Here is a 16,484-nt window from a genome sequence, read left to right as displayed (position 1 = left end):
GGTCATAGTTGGGCATTGTGTCGAGTCCATCGACGATCAGATAGTGCCACTCACTCTCGCACGTGACGTGCATATCTCCGCCATCCTCGAGGATTCCCCGAGTCCATTTACTCCGCGCTTGCGGGCGACGATCTGTCAATCGTTAGACTCTAGGGCATACCTGCAGAACTAGTTCCACCATAAGGCGCGGAGATCACGTCTTCCAGAGTGAGTACCAGCGACTTTGCTTTCGTAAGCAGATTCCCCTCGCTTTCGTCGGACTGCTGATCGTGCAGGACAATACGTCTGTCGAAGAGTTCATACCGCCGCAGGCCAAGTAATCACAGAACTCGGCCCTGTAGTGCATACATCATGGCCACCCAACTCATCACCCTGTCGGAGGTGGAACGGTTAAGTTCATCGGTGCTGAGAATACTGGGCGGCAATCCGGGCAAGGTTCGTCCCATACCACTTCTATAGTCCGGTACACCTGCAGCATGCTGTGCCTTTTTTCTAACCCAGTGGATGCTGATGCTGCTTAGTTTACACTTCAAGGTGGGTGCTTCTCAACTCATATGCAAGCGGTTCATCCAAAAACTGTAGACCTCTCTGACTCATGCCCCATTAGGAACGAATACATATCTCATCGGTCGAGGTCACCAACGCATTCTGATCGACACGGGCGAGGGCAGGCCATCGTGGGCATCTCACCTCAAAGCCGTACTTGCTCAGGAAAATGCCACTGTGCACCAGGCCCTACTCACTCACTGGCATCATGATCATGTCAAAGGTATTCCGGATCTTCTGGAGCTTTGCCCCAATGTGACGATCTATAAGCATCAACCGGGTCCTGGTCAAAGCAGTATCGAGGATGGCCAGGTATTCAGCGTGGAGGGCGCAACCCTGCGTGCGTACCACACGCCGGGCCATACCGTCGACCACATGATGTTTGTCTTGGAGGAAGAGGATGCAGTGTTCACGGGCGACAGTAAGTGGGCTTTTCTCTAATGTGTATAAGTTGATTCCTGCACTCTCCTTTCTTACTGATGCAAATTGTGTTGTCAGATGTACTGGGACATGGGACCAGTGTTTTCGAAGACCTGGGCGAGTACATGGGTAGCCTACAGAGGATGCAGCATCGAGTCTCTGGCCGCGGGTACCCCGGTCATGGGGCGGTGATTGACAATGCAACGTCCAAGATCTCCGAGTATATCAAGCATCGACAGCAGAGGGAGGATGAAGTGATCCGGGTCCTACGGTACGGCCAGCTGAAGGTCGCTGATGGGGAACCGCCAATCCACCCGAAAACCTTCTGGACCGCCATGGAGCTGGTGAAAGTGATTTACAAAGACGTCCCGGAGAACCTGCATTTACCGGCCTGCCATGGCGTACAGCTTGTGCTACAGAAGTTAGAGGACGAAGGTCGAGTGGTTCATGACAGGGATCTGGATGAATGGAGCCTGGAGCGTGGCAAATCCCCGCTTTGACTCTTGTGAGAAGGATTGGGATTCGTTGTTTTTTCTATTCTTTTTTTCTTCTTTGATTTTTATTTTTTGAGTGACTGCAGGAATGCCCGGGGGCAGAATCATAGAGATACGAAGTATATGTAGTTTGGTTTCGGGAATTCTAGGAACCAATATTATTATGAAAGGAAGTTAGTCCTCATCGATTTTTTGGAAGGGCCAGGATAGACGGAGGGGCTAGACCCATCCACTGCTGGGACCTTCTTTGGGACGAATTCGGGCATCCGAACGAGCTTGGAGGTCTGGTCTGCATTGCGCCGACGTCTGCTTCGTGTTCATGCTTTTTTGAGGTGCTGTAAGCTGATGCGACAATTCTGGTCCATTGAATCCATGACTGGTCTGATTCGAATGGAAGCCATACTTGGCTCCATAGCTTCATCGCAGTGAGATAGCACTCCCTTGTAAGTTAGCAGTTTTGGTGGCGGGGTACAGTACAAGATCTGGTTGGTTGTGCGATTACGCCGTCTAACCGTCATCATGTCCGCATCTGGGCGGGGCGAAGCAGGGCCCAGGGAGTGGTTTCCGATTGAGGAGCCAAGAGGGGGAGGAAGAGTGAGGTATCCTTGAAAAAGAGAAGAAGTAATAATGACAGTACCCTGACAGGATGGAAAGCATGAAACGCAAGACACGTTCCTCTTGATATTCCCGGGACGATGAGTCGTTGGCAGGTATCCCGCGCCGAGAAATGGTTCAATCCGGGCTGTGACTTCATCGTTTGTTCGTTTTGTATCACGGATATGGATGAAGAAGTACGAGTCCTCCTCCGTCGTACACTTTGAACTTACTCCTCAGCAAATAATACTCACCAGCCAGTTAGTAAGTGAACTTTGCTGTAACTTTGTACTCGTAACTTTAGTAGTCGAGCAGTATGAGTATGAGTAGTTAAAGCAGCCTGTCGGTCGTTGTAGTGGTGGTAGTATTCCGTAGGAGTTCTTTCCCCACCCCACCTGCTTCTTCCCTCTCCCAATTCCCCCCCTCCCCCCTCCCTCCCCCCATCATCCCATCATTCCATCTCTTCTCTTTCTACTACTACTTCTTCCGCCTATACTTCCCATCTCTCCTTCAAGCGATAACTCCGATCGCAACAACTCGTCGAAGAGTGAGTTTGATACTCGTACATCCAGACACCACCACCACCACCACCACCACCACCACCGGACACACCAACCACAAATCAACCGAGAGATACTGCTGTTGTTGGATGTGCCTCTGTTTTCCACCGCCCCACTACTGGCTCAGTCGATGAACTTGCTAGTGAGGAAGTTGCTGGGTTCTTTTGATCTTCTTGCCCGAGCCCAAGCCTGGGTCGGTTGGTCCGCGCGCTGCCCGCTGCGGTGAGGTCACTTCGGCCATTATTCCCCGCCGCCAGACCTACTCTACCCTACCCCAACTCCTACCTACTTTTCCAACCTACGTCTGCCAACTAATACTACCTTTACTTACTTGAATCTTCTCTTGGCTTGTTGAACCGCTGAAGGTCTTCAATCTTGCCAATTTTGTCCTCTCCTCTCCTCTGGTGCTTTCCCTTCTCGTCTTCATTTTACCTCTCCTCTTGTCATTCCGCTTCCTCTCCGGAGTCGCGCCAATTCCTTCATAACTTCCGCTGAATCTTCAGGACTGGCCCAGATTAATTTCTTGTCCTACCCCTCCTCTCTCTTTGCCCGCTTCTGATATTTTCCCTAAACTACTATCAATCAAATCGTGAGAATCTTCACGGCATCTTCTTACATTCTTATCCTCACCTTATCGAACCTGACCAGAGCTCGGATACATATCCTCTGTTTGTGTCCATTTACATCAGTGGTCAGTGAGTCGACCGCGCATCTTTCGCCATCTAGTTTTGCGCAATCGCCTGCATCACCGACAGCATGCCTTCTCTCGATAACCCCGTCCCGAACGAGGCCAGGCTGTTACTAGTCTCCAACCGCCTCCCTATCACCATCAAGCGATCTGAGGATGGCAGATATGACTTCTCCATGTCTTCTGGAGGACTGGTCAGTGGACTCAGCGGTCTCTCGAAGTCCACGACGTTCCAATGGTACGGCTGGCCCGGTTTGGAAGTCCCAGAGGAGGAAATTCCCGAGGTAAAACAACGTTTGAAGGATGAGTACGGGGCTGTTCCGGTCTTCATCGATGACGAGCTTGCGGACCGTCACTACAACGGGTTCTCCAGTCAGTTCATCCCCTCGCCAATTGAATCGCATAGTCGGCGCGATGTACTAGAATGCCCACTTCGTGACCATATTCGCTGACCTCTTGCCTGCTTCTCTAGACTCGATTCTCTGGCCTCTTTTCCATTATCATCCTGGTGAGATCACCTTCGATGAGTCTGCCTGGGAGGCATACAAGGAAGCCAACCGCCTCTTCGCAAAGGCCGTCGCGAAAGAAGTTCAAGACGGTGATTTAATTTGGGTCCATGACTATCATCTGATGCTGCTCCCGGAGATGCTTCGCGAGGAGATCGGCAACAGCAAAGAGAACGTTAAGATCGGGTTCTTCCTTCACACGCCCTTCCCTAGCAGCGAAATCTATAGAATTTTGCCTGTGCGGAATGAGTTGCTGCTCGGCGTCCTTCACTGTGACTTGATCGGCTTTCACACCTACGATTATACCAGACACTTTCTGAGCGCCTGCTCGCGTTTGCTGTATGTATTGGACGACTGACTTCTCACACATGACCCAGAGTTGCTAACTCTAGCGTTAGGGGGTTGCCTACTACTCCAAATGGAATCGAGTTCCAGGGCAAATTGATTGCCTGTGGCGCCTTCCCAATCGGCATTGATCCCGAGAAGTTTGAGGAGGGCCTCAAAAAGGAGAAGGTTCAAAAACGCATTGCAATGCTAGAGCAGAAATTCCAGGGCGTGAAGCTCATGGTGGGCGTCGACCGTCTTGACTATATTAAAGGCGTCCCTCAAAAGCTACACGCGCTTGAGGTCTTCCTCAGTGATCATCCTGAGTGGGTCGGAAAGGTTGTATTGGTTCAAGTAGCGGTCCCGAGCAGACAAGACGTGGAAGAGTACCAAAACCTAAGGGCTGTGGTCAACGAACTCGTGGGCCGCATCAACGGTAAATTCGGTGGGTACCCCCAGAGTGACTTCTCGAGACCTTGCTAACGGAAGGACAGGCACTGTTGAGTTCATGCCGATTCACTTCCTACACAAGTCAGTCAACTTCGACGAGCTGATCGCTCTCTACGCCGTATCCGATGCCTGCATTGTCTCGTCCACACGTGATGGCATGAACCTCGTTGCCTACGAATACATCGCCACCCAAAAGAAACGCCATGGCAGCTTGGTTCTCTCGGAGTTCGCGGGTGCGGCGCAAAGCTTGAATGGCAGTATCATTATCAACCCCTGGAACACCGAAGAGCTTGCAGCGGCTTATCAGGAGGCTGTCACAATGAGCGATGAGCAGAGGGCCCTGAACTTTTCCAAGCTGGACAAATATGTCAACAAGTATACAAGGTATGGCGAAGCTTGATAGTGCTATACCAGGATTCTAACTAACATGTTATAGCGCATTCTGGGGCCAGTCATTTGTTTCTGAGCTGACTCGGATATCGACTCAATCGGCGGAGAAGTTCCAAGCCAGGAAGGCTTCTATAGTTCCAGGTCCCTCTAACCATTCGGAGCACACGAATGGTGTCGAGGCTCCACAAGAAGCATAGGCATGGACTTAAGTGCTGATAGACCTTTCGCTTGGCTTGCAGAAAGCGTTGGGCTGGGGGGAGATTGCGTATTGTGGTGTTTATTTTATTCTTGCTTTCCATATGGCGTGCTTATCCATTTCCTGGTCGAGTCATCTATCTTCCACCGTATGGAGTACATCAAAAGAGTCATTGTTGCGTTTAGGCCACAGGTTTCATGGTTTTGTTGGGATTGATTCTCGAGGTGTTGGTGTTGTGTATGTACAGGAGCATGGTTTAGAATAATCTCAACTGATTATATCCCTCTTATCACTTCGGAAGATTGTAAGTGAGATGCACCATTATGACGTATAATTAGACGTTGTTTGTCAATGCAAATGATGTACAGGACAAAACCATCACGAGCAGCTGAGCGTTGGACCGATGCGGAGTAAAGGTATGAGTGGGTGCAAAAAGTGCAAACATGACCGAGATTGCAGAAATTCTCGGCCAACTCGCCCGCGGCCGCGATGCTGCTCCGATCTGAAATCTAGCCGTGCCTGTCGACTCAACATTACCCCAGCACTCTTTACTTTCCGGGTTCTGCTCTGCGATTACAGTATACCGGCTTTTATCATTCAAGAAAATTGTCACCAATAGGGATCTTTCTGAAGATCAAGCCTCACACGATCGCATCCCTACGAGCGGTCTTGTCTAACAGATTGAGTCGGTCGTAACTGAATAACGACTCTACGCTACTCCACCGGTCGTGGTCCTTCCTACACCACACAGGCTTCGCAATGGCCTTCAGTAACGTGCTCCGGGTCTTCCAGCCCCTGCGAACTTCTATTCTCCGCACCCCCGCCTCAGCCACCCAACACCTCTCCAGACCTACGTTCCTCCAACGATCAATCGCCACGACGTCCCCCAAGTTCCTCGAGCAACAAACAGAGCAGCAGCCGCAGGAGCAACCACCCGTGGAGACAGCCACCCCGACCGCCGATGCCCCTTCCTCGAGCGCCCAGACCGAGGTCCCTCCCTCGCTCCGCCAGTACGCCTACAAACTGAAAAAGGGCACCGTCATATCCGCCGGCCGCATGGTGCGCACCGTCCGCGTCCTGCACTGGAACGTCGAGTGGGACGCTCATCTCCGCAAGTACTACCGCAAGAAGGAGATCATCATGGTCTCGGACCCTCGCGAGTCGCTGCGTGTCGGCGACGTGATCGAGTTCTCGTCCGGGTACCCCAAGAGCCGCAACGTGCACCACGTCGTGGAGCGGATCATCGCCCCCTTCGCAGATGCCATCGAGGACCGGCCCGGCGTGATGACGCGGGCGGAGCGAGACGCCGCGCGCGCGGAGAAGCGGACGGCCAAGTGGGAGCGCAGGGAGGCCCGCATCCGCGAGGCGGGCGGCAACGTAAAGGGCGGTCCTTCCCCGGAGCACGTCGGGCGCATCCGGAGGTTGATCCAGGAGCGACAGGACTCGTTCGTGCCGCAGATCGGGTTCAAGAGAGCGGAGAATGCGGCGAAGAAGGCTGAGGAGGCTGCTAAGGCGGAGGCGGAGGCGGCTGCTAAGGCGGCTGCTGAGGAGGCTGCTAAGGTTAAGCCTGCTAAGGATACGCCTGCTGCTAAGACTACAAAGAACTAAGGTGGGGGACTTGAGGGAGAAAGGGGAGTGAGAGAGTTTTTTTGTCTGATTTACTTCTTCTCATTGACTGTGTATGGTTTGTATGTAAACCTTGTGTATATTATAGCTATCTATGTGGCATACTGTGGAATCTCAGTTCGAGCTGGTCTAGCCAGTCTAGTGAAGTTAGCCAGACTCTGGGGGCAAAGAGTGAAGTAGAGTGAGGGCATACGCGAGACTACTCCGTCTCATGCTATAGGAGCCGAGCCGGCATCTACCGTAGGTGCAATTGCATAGTACATACTTCTTGCGCTGGCCCACCCTCGCCATTGATTATATTAGACAATAGCTTATTATTAGCAAATACAAAAGTAGATCAAACTGCCATGTCAAGCTAGGTCAACCGTTCACTCTACACTTTTCATCATGTAAACGAAGATTGGCACCTGATAACAAACGGCCTCCTGTCGTACCCCCCCCCCGGTTTGCGCGGTGCGGGCAGCAAAATTACGGCTGCCAAGCCCCGTCTTTGGGTCGCGAAGTCACCCCAGTGACTTTGCCGTTGTTTACTTTCCCTCCAACTCCTTCCCTACTCTCTCTCTCTCTCTCTCTCTCTCTCTCTTTGTATTAATCGCCACACTTCCTCGACATTCTCCGCCTTCGAGCCCTTCTACCTCCTAAAATCCGGGACTAGCTTATCTTTCAGTCACCGGAACAACTCCATCTCGAAAATTCCTTCATACTGTTTGTTGGTCGTGAGTTCCGGAACCACGCCCTTGTCTGTATTCCCGGTTATTCGCCCGTGCACGAGATCTGCAACCATTTGCGCTTTTCCAGGTACGTCTTCATTTCTGGGAGGGATGGGGACTCTTCGATACCGTTCCTATCTTCTGCTTCCTTGAGATTCAGGATGTGGCAACGCGCTTGGACTTGTCAACTCGAGGAATCGAGCCTCAACAAGCGCAGTTCGATGCTATTCAGTCTATATTCCCTTGAGAGCGCAATCGCTGATCTTGTCGCTCTGTCTCTTTCTCATCATCTAGTGGAAAATCTCTCTAAGTAACCCATCAGAATGGCTGAGGGAGAAGAGGATTTCTCCTCCTTACCATTGCCCGACCGGTTCGCGCACAAGGTGAGTCTACCCACCGCAAACTCCCTCGTTCTAGGCTCGACGGGCGACCATTTGGCGAAAACAATAATACTGATTGCGAGCCCCTCCCCGAATTATAGAACTGGAAGGTCCGCAAGGAAGGATACGAAGATGCCAAACAACAATTCGAAAAGACGCCAGACGAGTCGGATCCGGTATTCACTCCCTTCATACAAGACCCCGGTCTTTGGAAAGGGGCGGTGGCAGACTCCAATGTGGCGGCTCAACAAGAAGGTCTTGGGGCCTATTGTGCATTTTTGAAGTTTGGTGGAGTACAGGCCTGTACAAGGTGAGCTATCTATCTGTTTCCCAGTTTTTCTTTTCTTTGCGTGGGGGAAGGGGGATTGTTTTCGAATCGTGGAGCTCCGGGATGGAGAATTAGAGAGATGGAGGGGAGGTTGATCTGGGAGCACAAGACTAACAGAATGTCCCATCCCTCTAGAACGCGCGCAACTACAATTTTACCGATCTGTGAAAAGGGTCTCATATCTACACGACCAGCCGCCAAAGCGAATGCGATCGAGGCCCTGCTTCTGTGTGTGGAGATGGATAAGGCGGATCCGGTGATCGAGGAGATGATGCCCGCATTGTCACATAAGATGCCCAAGGTGATTGCGGCCGCGCTGGCGGGGTTGAAGACGATCTATCACAACTTTGGGTGTAAGCTTGTGGATCCTAAGCCAGTACTCAAAGCTTTGCCCAAGGTCTTCGGGCACGCAGACAAAAATGTTCGGGCGGAAGCTCAAAATCTTACCGTGGAGCTCTATAGGTGGCTGAAGGAAGCCATCAAGCCCCTTTTCTGGGGCGAGCTAAAGCCTGTTCAACAGACTGATTTGGAGAAGTTATTCGAAGCCGTGAAACAGGAACCGCCACCAAAGCAGGAGAGGCTCACCAAAGCGCAACAGGATGCTGCGGCTGTCGCCAGTGCTGCTCCTGCAGCAGGTGGCGGTGACGAGATGGAAGGAGTTGAGGAATATGCAGAGGATGAGGGCGAAGTCGACGTTTTCGATCTCGCAGAACCTGTGGATGTGGCGTCCAAAGTACCCGGCAACTTCACAGAACAGCTTTCTTCGTCGAAGTGGAAGGACAGGAAGGAGGCTCTGGATGAACTCTATACTGTACTGAACGTACCCAGAATCAAGGATGGGCCATTTGATGAGGTGGTACGGTTATTGGCCAAGTCCATGAAAGATGCCAATGTTGCAGTCGTGACGGTTGCCGCTAACTGTGTTGACCTACTTGCCAAAGGCCTGCGCAGCGGATTCCTGAAGTATCGACCCACTATCATGGCCCCGATGTTGGAACGCCTGAAAGAGAAGAAACAAAGCGTTGCAGATGCCCTAGGCCAAGCACTCGACTCGGTCTTTGTCGCAACCAGTTTGACGGAATGCTTGGAGGAGATTCTGGAATTCCTCAAACACAAGAACCCTCAAGTCAAGCAAGAAACCCTCAAATTCTTGATCCGCTGCCTTCGTACCACCAGGGACGTGCCAGCTAAACCAGAGATCAAGTCGATTGCAGAGGCGGCTACCAAGCTTCTTACTGAGTCTAGCGAGGTCAACCGTGCTGGAGGCGCAGAGGTTCTGGGTACCTTGATGAAAATCCTGGGAGAGCGGGCAATGAATCCTTATCTTGACGGTCTCGATGATATCCGGAAAACGAAGATCAAGGAGTTCTATGAGACGGCGGAGGTCAAGGCGAAGGACAGACCCAAGCCTATCGTTGGCCCGCCAAAGACTACTTCTGCAGTTGGTAAGAAGGTCCTCGGTGGCAAGAAGCCAGCACTCGGAACGAAGAGGCCTGCAGCTGCACCAGCTCCTGTCGAGGAGCCTCCAGCACCGTCCCCATCCAAGCCCGCCACGAGAGCAATCCCATCTAAGTTGGGTGGCCTCGCAAAGCCCGGCAGCGTTCCTGCCCCTAGTGGCCTCAAGAAGAGGCTTGCTGGTCAGGCTGGCTTGGCATCACCCCAAAGGCGTGTAATATCACCCCCTTCAGAGGATCAGCCGCCGCCACCTGCCGCGCCTCGACTTGGTCTCGGAAGGGGTCTTGCTGGTCGCCCAATCGCCCGGCCAGCGGCTCCGGCTGAGCCAGCCCCAGCCCCTGTCGCACCGCAAATGAGTGGCATGTCTGCCGCTGAACGTGCGGAATTGGAAGAGTTACGCCTCGAGAAAGAGCGATTCACCCGCACTATTGATGATCTGAAATATGACCGGACTAAGTTGAACTCTCAGATCACAGAACTACAGAACCAAAACGCCCAGCTCATCGAAGACCACACTAGGGATGTTCTGAGCATCAAAGCTAAAGAGACTCAATTGGTACGAGCACGCAGTGACGCGGAGGCAGCAGAACAGACGGTTCAAAAGCAGCAACGCGAGATTGAGCGCTTGAAGCGCGAGCTAGCTAGAGCGCTGCGCGCCAGTGCCATTAGCCCACCAAATGCCCTGCCTGACAGCAACATCAGTATCTCGGAACCAGGATTGGTCTATCAAGACTCGGGCCACAATGGGTACAATCCCATGTCCCGAGCTGGACTCCACATAGGATCACGATTTGATACCTCCCGGCCGCGTAGCTATGCTTCCACCAGCCCCAGCGAAGAGAAGGAGAACAACGGCCTGGACTCTCCATCACTGAGCACCAGAGAAGGAGCCCTTGGTCGACGGAAGCTCAGCCCTACGTTTGGGGCCGGCTACTCTGGCTTAGGCAGCCCCACACGCTCATCTGTACGGGGTTCTGGCAGTGCTTCGGGCGAGGACCAGCCTGCCAGGTCCACGGAACCAGCGGAGAACTGGAAAAGAGCTGCGGAAGTGACAAGCCAACTCAAAGCAAGAATCGAACAAATGAAGGTGGGCATACCCCGTTCCATTTCGCACACCATCTGGCACTAACGATGTATACCACATATAGGCAAGGCAAGGCCTTACACGACCACCTGCTCAGCGCTAATGACCGAATGACCAACAACCAACTTTTATCCGATTCCCCTTCATCACATATTATATTCTTCTTGCTTCGACTGATATCAACCTCCGTTTGCACGCAGCAAGTGTGGAGCTTCCAAGAATTCTTTCCCTTTTTCTTTGTCTATCCTATTTTCTATTTTCATTTTCCCCCCTCTTACTACTACCGACTCCCTTTGGTAGTCTCTTGACCTTCTCAAATGGCGCGGGACCTGTCATTGCTTTCGATGACTGGAGCATATCGGATGGTTGGAATGGAAGGGGTGTATTGCTGGCTGTATCAATTCGTTTCTTCCTGTTATTTTTCTTGATTATTTGGCGGGGGTTTCTAGCTTTTGTCATACCATACCACACGCCAGCATACCACACGTTGCTATTCTCTGTATAGATGCTTTCTTGTACCATGCGTTTGATCTCATGGGATGTATTTTATTACTACTCTGGTGGTGTGGGCTAGGAACTAGCATTGATTGCATTTTCGTGAGGACCTGCCAAAGCCAAGTATGATTATTCGGAGCCTAATCGTCCAGGTGTCAGGAGTTAATGCCTGAGACTGAGACGGCAGAATTGAGTGCCTAAGGTGATACAGCCTCCGCGCTACTTTTGCAGGATACGGAGTAACTAACCACTGAAGGAACGAGCGGAGCGTGGTCAATCCTTTGGAGCATATTCTGTTCTGCATCTCTCAACTACGCTTTACGAAGTACAGACCTCTTTACATGAATGCTTGTTTCCTTTTTCCTTCTCTCAACTTTGGATGGAAAAAAATATAGTATACTTCTACGAGAAAAGTGTAGGAGAGAAAGGTTGAGAAGTCATTGGAAAATAGCATTCATGAGGGGGTATCTGCAAGGTTGTACATGGAGGAGGAAAGGTAGAAGATCGCGTCATTGAGAAAGGTTTCGTTTGGGTATAAAGAGATTTTTTGATAACCCGTCAGTGCAGTGAAATTTTTTCGGTTCACATAACTAAGCTTTTTTGGTTTGGTATCTGGGGATCTAGTGACACGAGACTAGCTTAGACACGGATGGCACCCTCAACGGCCTTGCGCTTCTTCTCCTGGCGGGCGACAGCCTTGGCGCCCATGATACCACCACCCCAGTGGCGGCGGGACTCCTCGTACTTGTCGGTGTAACCCTCCTTGATGGCGGAGAGGAGCTTGGAGAACTCGGTGTTGTCCTCGGAGCGGACCTCGGTGAGAGCGAGGACGGCAGCGGTCTGGAGACGTAACATGTTAGGATGGATTGCTCGAGAGGGGTTGGTTGGAGTAGTTGGAGCGGTAGACATACCTTCTTGTGGACAACGGTACCGAGACGGGCCTTACCCTTGACGATGGCGTAAGGGACACCCATCTTGCGGCAGAGGGCGGGCAGGAAGACGACCAGCTCGATGGGGTCAACGTCGTGGGCAATGAGGACGAGGGAGGCCTTCTTGTTCTCGACGAGGCCGACAACGTGGTTGAGACCGTACTTGACGTTGTAGGGCTTCTTGGAGACCTCCTCCTTCTTCTTGCCCTCGGCGACGGCGGTGGCCTCGACGTGGAGACGCTCCTTCTTCTCGGCCTTGGTCTCGGGGCGGTACTTGTTGAGGAGCTTGAAGGTCTGGGCGGCGGTGTTGCGGTCCAGGGTGCTCTGGAACTGGGCGATGGAAGGGGGGACCTTGAGGCGGAGGTTCAAGATCTTCTTCTGGCGCTGGAGGCGGACATACTCGGGCCACTTGACGAAGCGGCTCAGGTTGCGCTTGGGCTGGATGTCCTGGCCAATGCCGAAGTTGCGGGAACGCTTCTCGATGAGAGGGTTCTGAAGGAGATTCGTTAGCATTTTCCCGTTGCCGGTGGGTAATTGTGAGAGATCTAGACCTTGAGAAGCCTAAGATCTCACGGGTGTGTGCTCACCTTAGCGGCCTTCTTGGAACCAGCCTTACCCTGGGGGTAAGGGAGGGAGGCAACCTTCTTTCCGGACTTAGGGGGCTATCATTGAGAAAAAAGAAGAAATCAGCATCGTGTGCTCCACCATGTTGCGTTTTTTTTTCTTGTGCTGAAACTCTTCTTTAAACTCTAGAGAGATCACAAAGTTGAAGCCGAATCTTTGATTAGTTCCTGGTCCTGTGCGTACAAACTATATCTCAAGCTCATATCACACGGGGAATAGGAACCAAAAGAATCCGACTACAACTTTGCGACTCCAGCCAAATCATCACTGATCCCGTTTCACTTGAGAAGGCCCAATGAAGGGTTCCCGAGATCCACGGAATGCAGCGGAAAGCATTGCCATCTCGGCTGTGATGCGCGAGATGCAAGCTACCGACTTTCTACAGTTGTGATCTTTCACACAACATGTCTGTCGTCGGCAATTGTTTGTCGATGACAAGGGTGTGTTTTCTCTCTCTCTCTCTCTAGAGAATCGAGGAGTTTCGTTGCTTCATTGGGATGTATAAATCTCAAATGCTTACCACCATTGTTGTCGACTGAGATCCGCAGCGGCGTTGAGTGACGGGATTGACGATCGAGAGAAGAGAAGAAGAAAGGAAGGGAAGCAATTTGATTTTCGCGGAGAAAAGGCCGCCCGCCGCTTCTGTGGGCCGCCTTCGGAACAACTGCCTTGCCGGCGTTCCAGACATCGGTCTATCACGTGCCATAGGGCTCAACCCCCTGGCAGAATCGCGGGCGGTGTACTGTACTGTACCATGCTTCAGCCTGAGTCGCGCTCCCTACGAATAGCCTCAATTGCAGTAGCTATCAATACAGTAGCCACGGTAATTCCATTGTAGATTGTCCGCCGAGTCACTGGTTCCCTCGCACTGAAAATCAAAGCCAAGTCTAGTCTAATCACATTGACCCCAACGCCATCAACAGAACAGCCCTTTATGCGCATACAAAATAACACAACCGCATACAGCAAAAGAAGATCATTACACATGAGAATCACATCCCATCCCAAACGTCGTACCAGATATCGCTTTATGCATAGCCCTTCCCCCTCTTTCCCAACCGTCTACAACCGTCCCGAGCAAACAAGAGTCTACCTCCACCCACCCAGCCCAGGCAACCCACCCCTCCCGAGCCCCGAACTGGCGGCCTGAATCGCCCGCTTCTTCCCCAGCTGGCCCTCCTGGCTCTTGACGCCGGCCACGATCTTCTCGATGTTGGTCTCGACCACCACGCCGCCGACGATCATCTCGCCCAGCACCGCGTGCATGGTCTCGTACCCGAAGATGAGATCCAGCTCGCAGACGTTCTCGAACATGCGGTCCAGGGCCTCGACGAAGACCTGGATCAGATCGATCAGCGCCAGGGGCGACTCGGTCGAGGTCGAGATCATGATGAAGGAGAGGGTGGCGTAGGTGCGGTAGGTGATCTGGGTGGGCGCGTCCGAGGGCCCGTTGGCGGCGCTGGCGCTGGCCCCGCGCGAGAGCAGCGGCGGGAGGGGCAGGAAGTTGCAGGCGCTTGGGGGCCGCTGGGCGACGAGGTTGTAGATCTGGGTAATGAGGGTTTGTTTGGTTTGGGTGTCCTGGTGCGTGTGTGTGCGAGAGAGGTTAGCAGTGACCAGGCTGAGTGAGGGAAATAGGAGGTGGGTGAGCAATAGATAAGGGGAGAATGTCTCACAATTTGAGTATAGAACTTGGTCAGACGGGGTTGACCGTTGTTGTTGAACACTAGGACGGCGTTGATCATCTTGGCGGTTAGGCGGTAGGCACAGTATGTTTTCAATGAATGAGTGAGACGAAGACTAAGCGGGGGTGACTGAAATGCTCCAAGTAAGACAAGCTCAGAAGAAGTACCTGCAGTAGTCCGAGTCAGTCTGGACGTATCTCCGAAGCTCTCCGTTTTCCCCTCCGCTGCCGTGACGCATCTTCTTATCGATTAGGCGGTGGAGTCAAGCGGACCGTCCTAGAATGTCACCGCCCGGCAGATTTTCTGATTCCGTGCGCCGCGGAGGAAAGCTTGTCTCCGAATTTAAAAGTCAAGCCTCAACAACCTTGTTCTGTGTTGAGGAAACACCAACTCTCCACCATGGTTATCCAACTATATACTCTCAGATCTTCGATTCGGCCGTTACAGGCACAAGTCCATCGATATTTCTCCTCAGCAGTAACAGCGAGGAACTCCTCGCCTGCCGAGCCCCCGTTGGAAGAAGACTTCTTCTGCCCTGCAGAGCCGCCAAAGCCTCAAGAACCTCAACACCCTACCTCACCGCAGACGCTTCCCTCCGACCTCCCAGCACCCCCAACCCCGAAGACGCTTCTCTCCAACCTTCCAGCAACGATCCTCAATGATTACTATGAGACCGAGTGCCCCAATGACGCCCAGCTCGCCTACGCCGACAAGTTCTTCGCCCCCTCGCGCCACTCCCCGGTCAAGCTATGGTCCGCCAGCAAGTTCCGCACGACGCCCATGTCCGCCCACGAGCCCGAGGTCTGCTTCCTCGGCCGCTCCAACGTCGGCAAGAGCTCGCTCCTGAACGCCCTCATGACGGGCGAACTCTGCTACACCTCGAGCAAACCCGGCCGGACGCGGGAGATGAACGCCTTCGGCATCGGCGGCACCAAAGGCGGCGAGTCGAAGATCGTGCTGCTGGATATGCCGGGCTACGGCTACGGCGGTCGGTATGATTGGGGCAAAGAGATCATGAAGTATCTGCGGAAGAGGAAGCAGTACGGTTTTGCCCCCAGCACCAACCCATCACCACATCACCACCACCCCCCAAACCCCTCCCCCAACATCCCTATAACTAACACCACGCAAAAATCTAGACTCCGCCGCATCTTCCTCCTCATCGACGGCTTCCACGGCATGAAGCCCATGGACCGCGTCATCATCCGCTGGCTCAGCGAATACGGCCTCCCCTACCAGATCGTCGTCCCCAAGATCGACAAGGTCCTGGTCAAGCAGCGCAACCAGCTCCGCTCCGGCGTCTCGGAATCCGGCCTCGCCGCGTGCCGGGACCTGCACCGCGAGTTCCGGGAGGCGGCCGCCGAGATCGCCCAGGAGTGGAACGGGCCCCCGCCCCTCGGCGAGACCCTGACCGCCTGTGCGCAATTGGAGCGCACGCCCGGCCATTACATCGGCATCTCTGCGCTGCGTTGGGCCATCTTGAAGGCGGCCGGGTATGATGCGAATCTGGACGCGGAGGGGAATGTGATTAAGCAAGAGAAGGTGGTGGCAGCGCCGATGCGGGTACAGAAAGAGGAGGGGAAGGGGGAGGGGGAAGAAGAAAAGAAGAATACTGGGAAGAAGGCCGGTCAAGTTGCGATAAGGAAGGTGACCGCGCGGCCAAGCAAGCGTTCATCTCGAGTGTCTCCCAAACGACGATGAAACAGAAATGGAGGCTCTTCTCGGGGTTCCCCATAACCCGAATCCACTATGGTACTACTCATACCACAGAGAGCGGAAGGGAATCAAGACACGATTCAAGACACGATTCGACGTGCCTTGAAGTGATTCTCATTGAAGACCGGGGGTGTTGATGATAATGTTCACACCAGTTTCGGGCGCCAAGTGGGTGGCTCCGCTCCCCTAAGGCGGAAGGCGTCAATATTTCGAGGCCCCATGTTTTCTGTCACATTTGGAGCAACAGCCATGCGCCCCGCGGTCTGTCCGATGCCACTGGTGCCCAT

The 16,484-nt window shown here is 53.1% G+C and overlaps 6 protein-coding genes across 6 annotated transcripts; 5 read left to right on the top strand and 1 right to left on the bottom strand.

Moving 5' to 3' along the window:
* The first annotated feature begins 11 nt into the window (after nucleotides 1-11).
* On the top strand, nucleotides 12-1,670 carry BO86DRAFT_333532 (putative metallo-beta-lactamase domain protein). Its single transcript, XM_025668815.1, has 4 exons — nucleotides 12-435; nucleotides 522-534; nucleotides 608-967; nucleotides 1,045-1,670. Exons 1-4 carry the CDS (start codon nucleotides 352-354, stop codon nucleotides 1,464-1,466), a joined length of 879 nt encoding a protein of 292 aa, XP_025530346.1. The 5' UTR covers nucleotides 12-351; the 3' UTR covers nucleotides 1,467-1,670.
* Nucleotides 1,671-3,370: 1,700 nt separating this feature from the next.
* Nucleotides 3,371-5,169, top strand: BO86DRAFT_306773 (glycosyltransferase family 20 protein; the record flags this gene model as incomplete). Its single annotated transcript, XM_025667709.1, has 5 exons — nucleotides 3,371-3,674; nucleotides 3,775-4,147; nucleotides 4,207-4,577; nucleotides 4,627-4,966; nucleotides 5,019-5,169. 5 exons carry the CDS (start codon nucleotides 3,371-3,373, stop codon nucleotides 5,167-5,169), a joined length of 1,539 nt encoding a protein of 512 aa, XP_025530345.1.
* Nucleotides 5,170-5,657: 488 nt separating this feature from the next.
* BO86DRAFT_387065 (nucleic acid-binding protein) lies at nucleotides 5,658-6,918 on the top strand. Its single transcript, XM_025671489.1, has one exon. The coding sequence runs from the start codon at nucleotides 5,928-5,930 to the stop codon at nucleotides 6,774-6,776; it is 849 nt and encodes a 282-aa protein (XP_025530344.1). The 5' UTR covers nucleotides 5,658-5,927; the 3' UTR covers nucleotides 6,777-6,918.
* Nucleotides 6,919-7,344: 426 nt separating this feature from the next.
* On the top strand, nucleotides 7,345-11,321 carry BO86DRAFT_454452 (putative spindle pole body component). Its single transcript, XM_025677060.1, has 5 exons — nucleotides 7,345-7,592; nucleotides 7,799-7,887; nucleotides 7,986-8,194; nucleotides 8,348-10,754; nucleotides 10,816-11,321. Exons 2-5 carry the CDS (start codon nucleotides 7,828-7,830, stop codon nucleotides 10,852-10,854), a joined length of 2,715 nt encoding a protein of 904 aa, XP_025530343.1. The 5' UTR covers nucleotides 7,345-7,592; nucleotides 7,799-7,827; the 3' UTR covers nucleotides 10,855-11,321.
* A 348-nt stretch (nucleotides 11,322-11,669) lies between these two features.
* Nucleotides 11,670-14,692, bottom strand: BO86DRAFT_446423 (60S ribosomal protein L7A). The gene is made up of 5 exons (XM_025676518.1): nucleotides 14,473-14,692; nucleotides 13,991-14,377; nucleotides 12,763-12,837; nucleotides 12,158-12,667; nucleotides 11,670-12,086 (listed from the first exon to the last, which is right to left on the bottom strand). Exons 1-5 carry the CDS (start codon nucleotides 14,539-14,541, stop codon nucleotides 11,886-11,888), a joined length of 1,242 nt encoding a protein of 413 aa, XP_025530342.1. The 5' UTR covers nucleotides 14,542-14,692; the 3' UTR covers nucleotides 11,670-11,885.
* Nucleotides 14,693-14,880: 188 nt separating this feature from the next.
* Nucleotides 14,881-16,218, top strand: BO86DRAFT_416995 (translation initiation/elongation factor MRX8; the record flags this gene model as incomplete). The annotated part of the gene is made up of 4 exons (XM_025675011.1): nucleotides 14,881-14,958; nucleotides 15,067-15,521; nucleotides 15,621-16,013; nucleotides 16,188-16,218. 4 exons carry the CDS (start codon nucleotides 14,881-14,883, stop codon nucleotides 16,216-16,218), a joined length of 957 nt encoding a protein of 318 aa, XP_025530341.1.
* Nucleotides 16,219-16,484: the final 266 nt, after the last annotated feature.

This window comes from Aspergillus japonicus (genome assembly GCF_003184785.1).
Source record: "Aspergillus japonicus CBS 114.51 unplaced genomic scaffold BO86scaffold_9, whole genome shotgun sequence".
In the NCBI taxonomy this organism is placed as follows: Eukaryota; Fungi; Ascomycota; class Eurotiomycetes; order Eurotiales; family Aspergillaceae; genus Aspergillus; species Aspergillus japonicus.
This window is presented reverse-complemented; position numbering and strand designations above follow the sequence as displayed.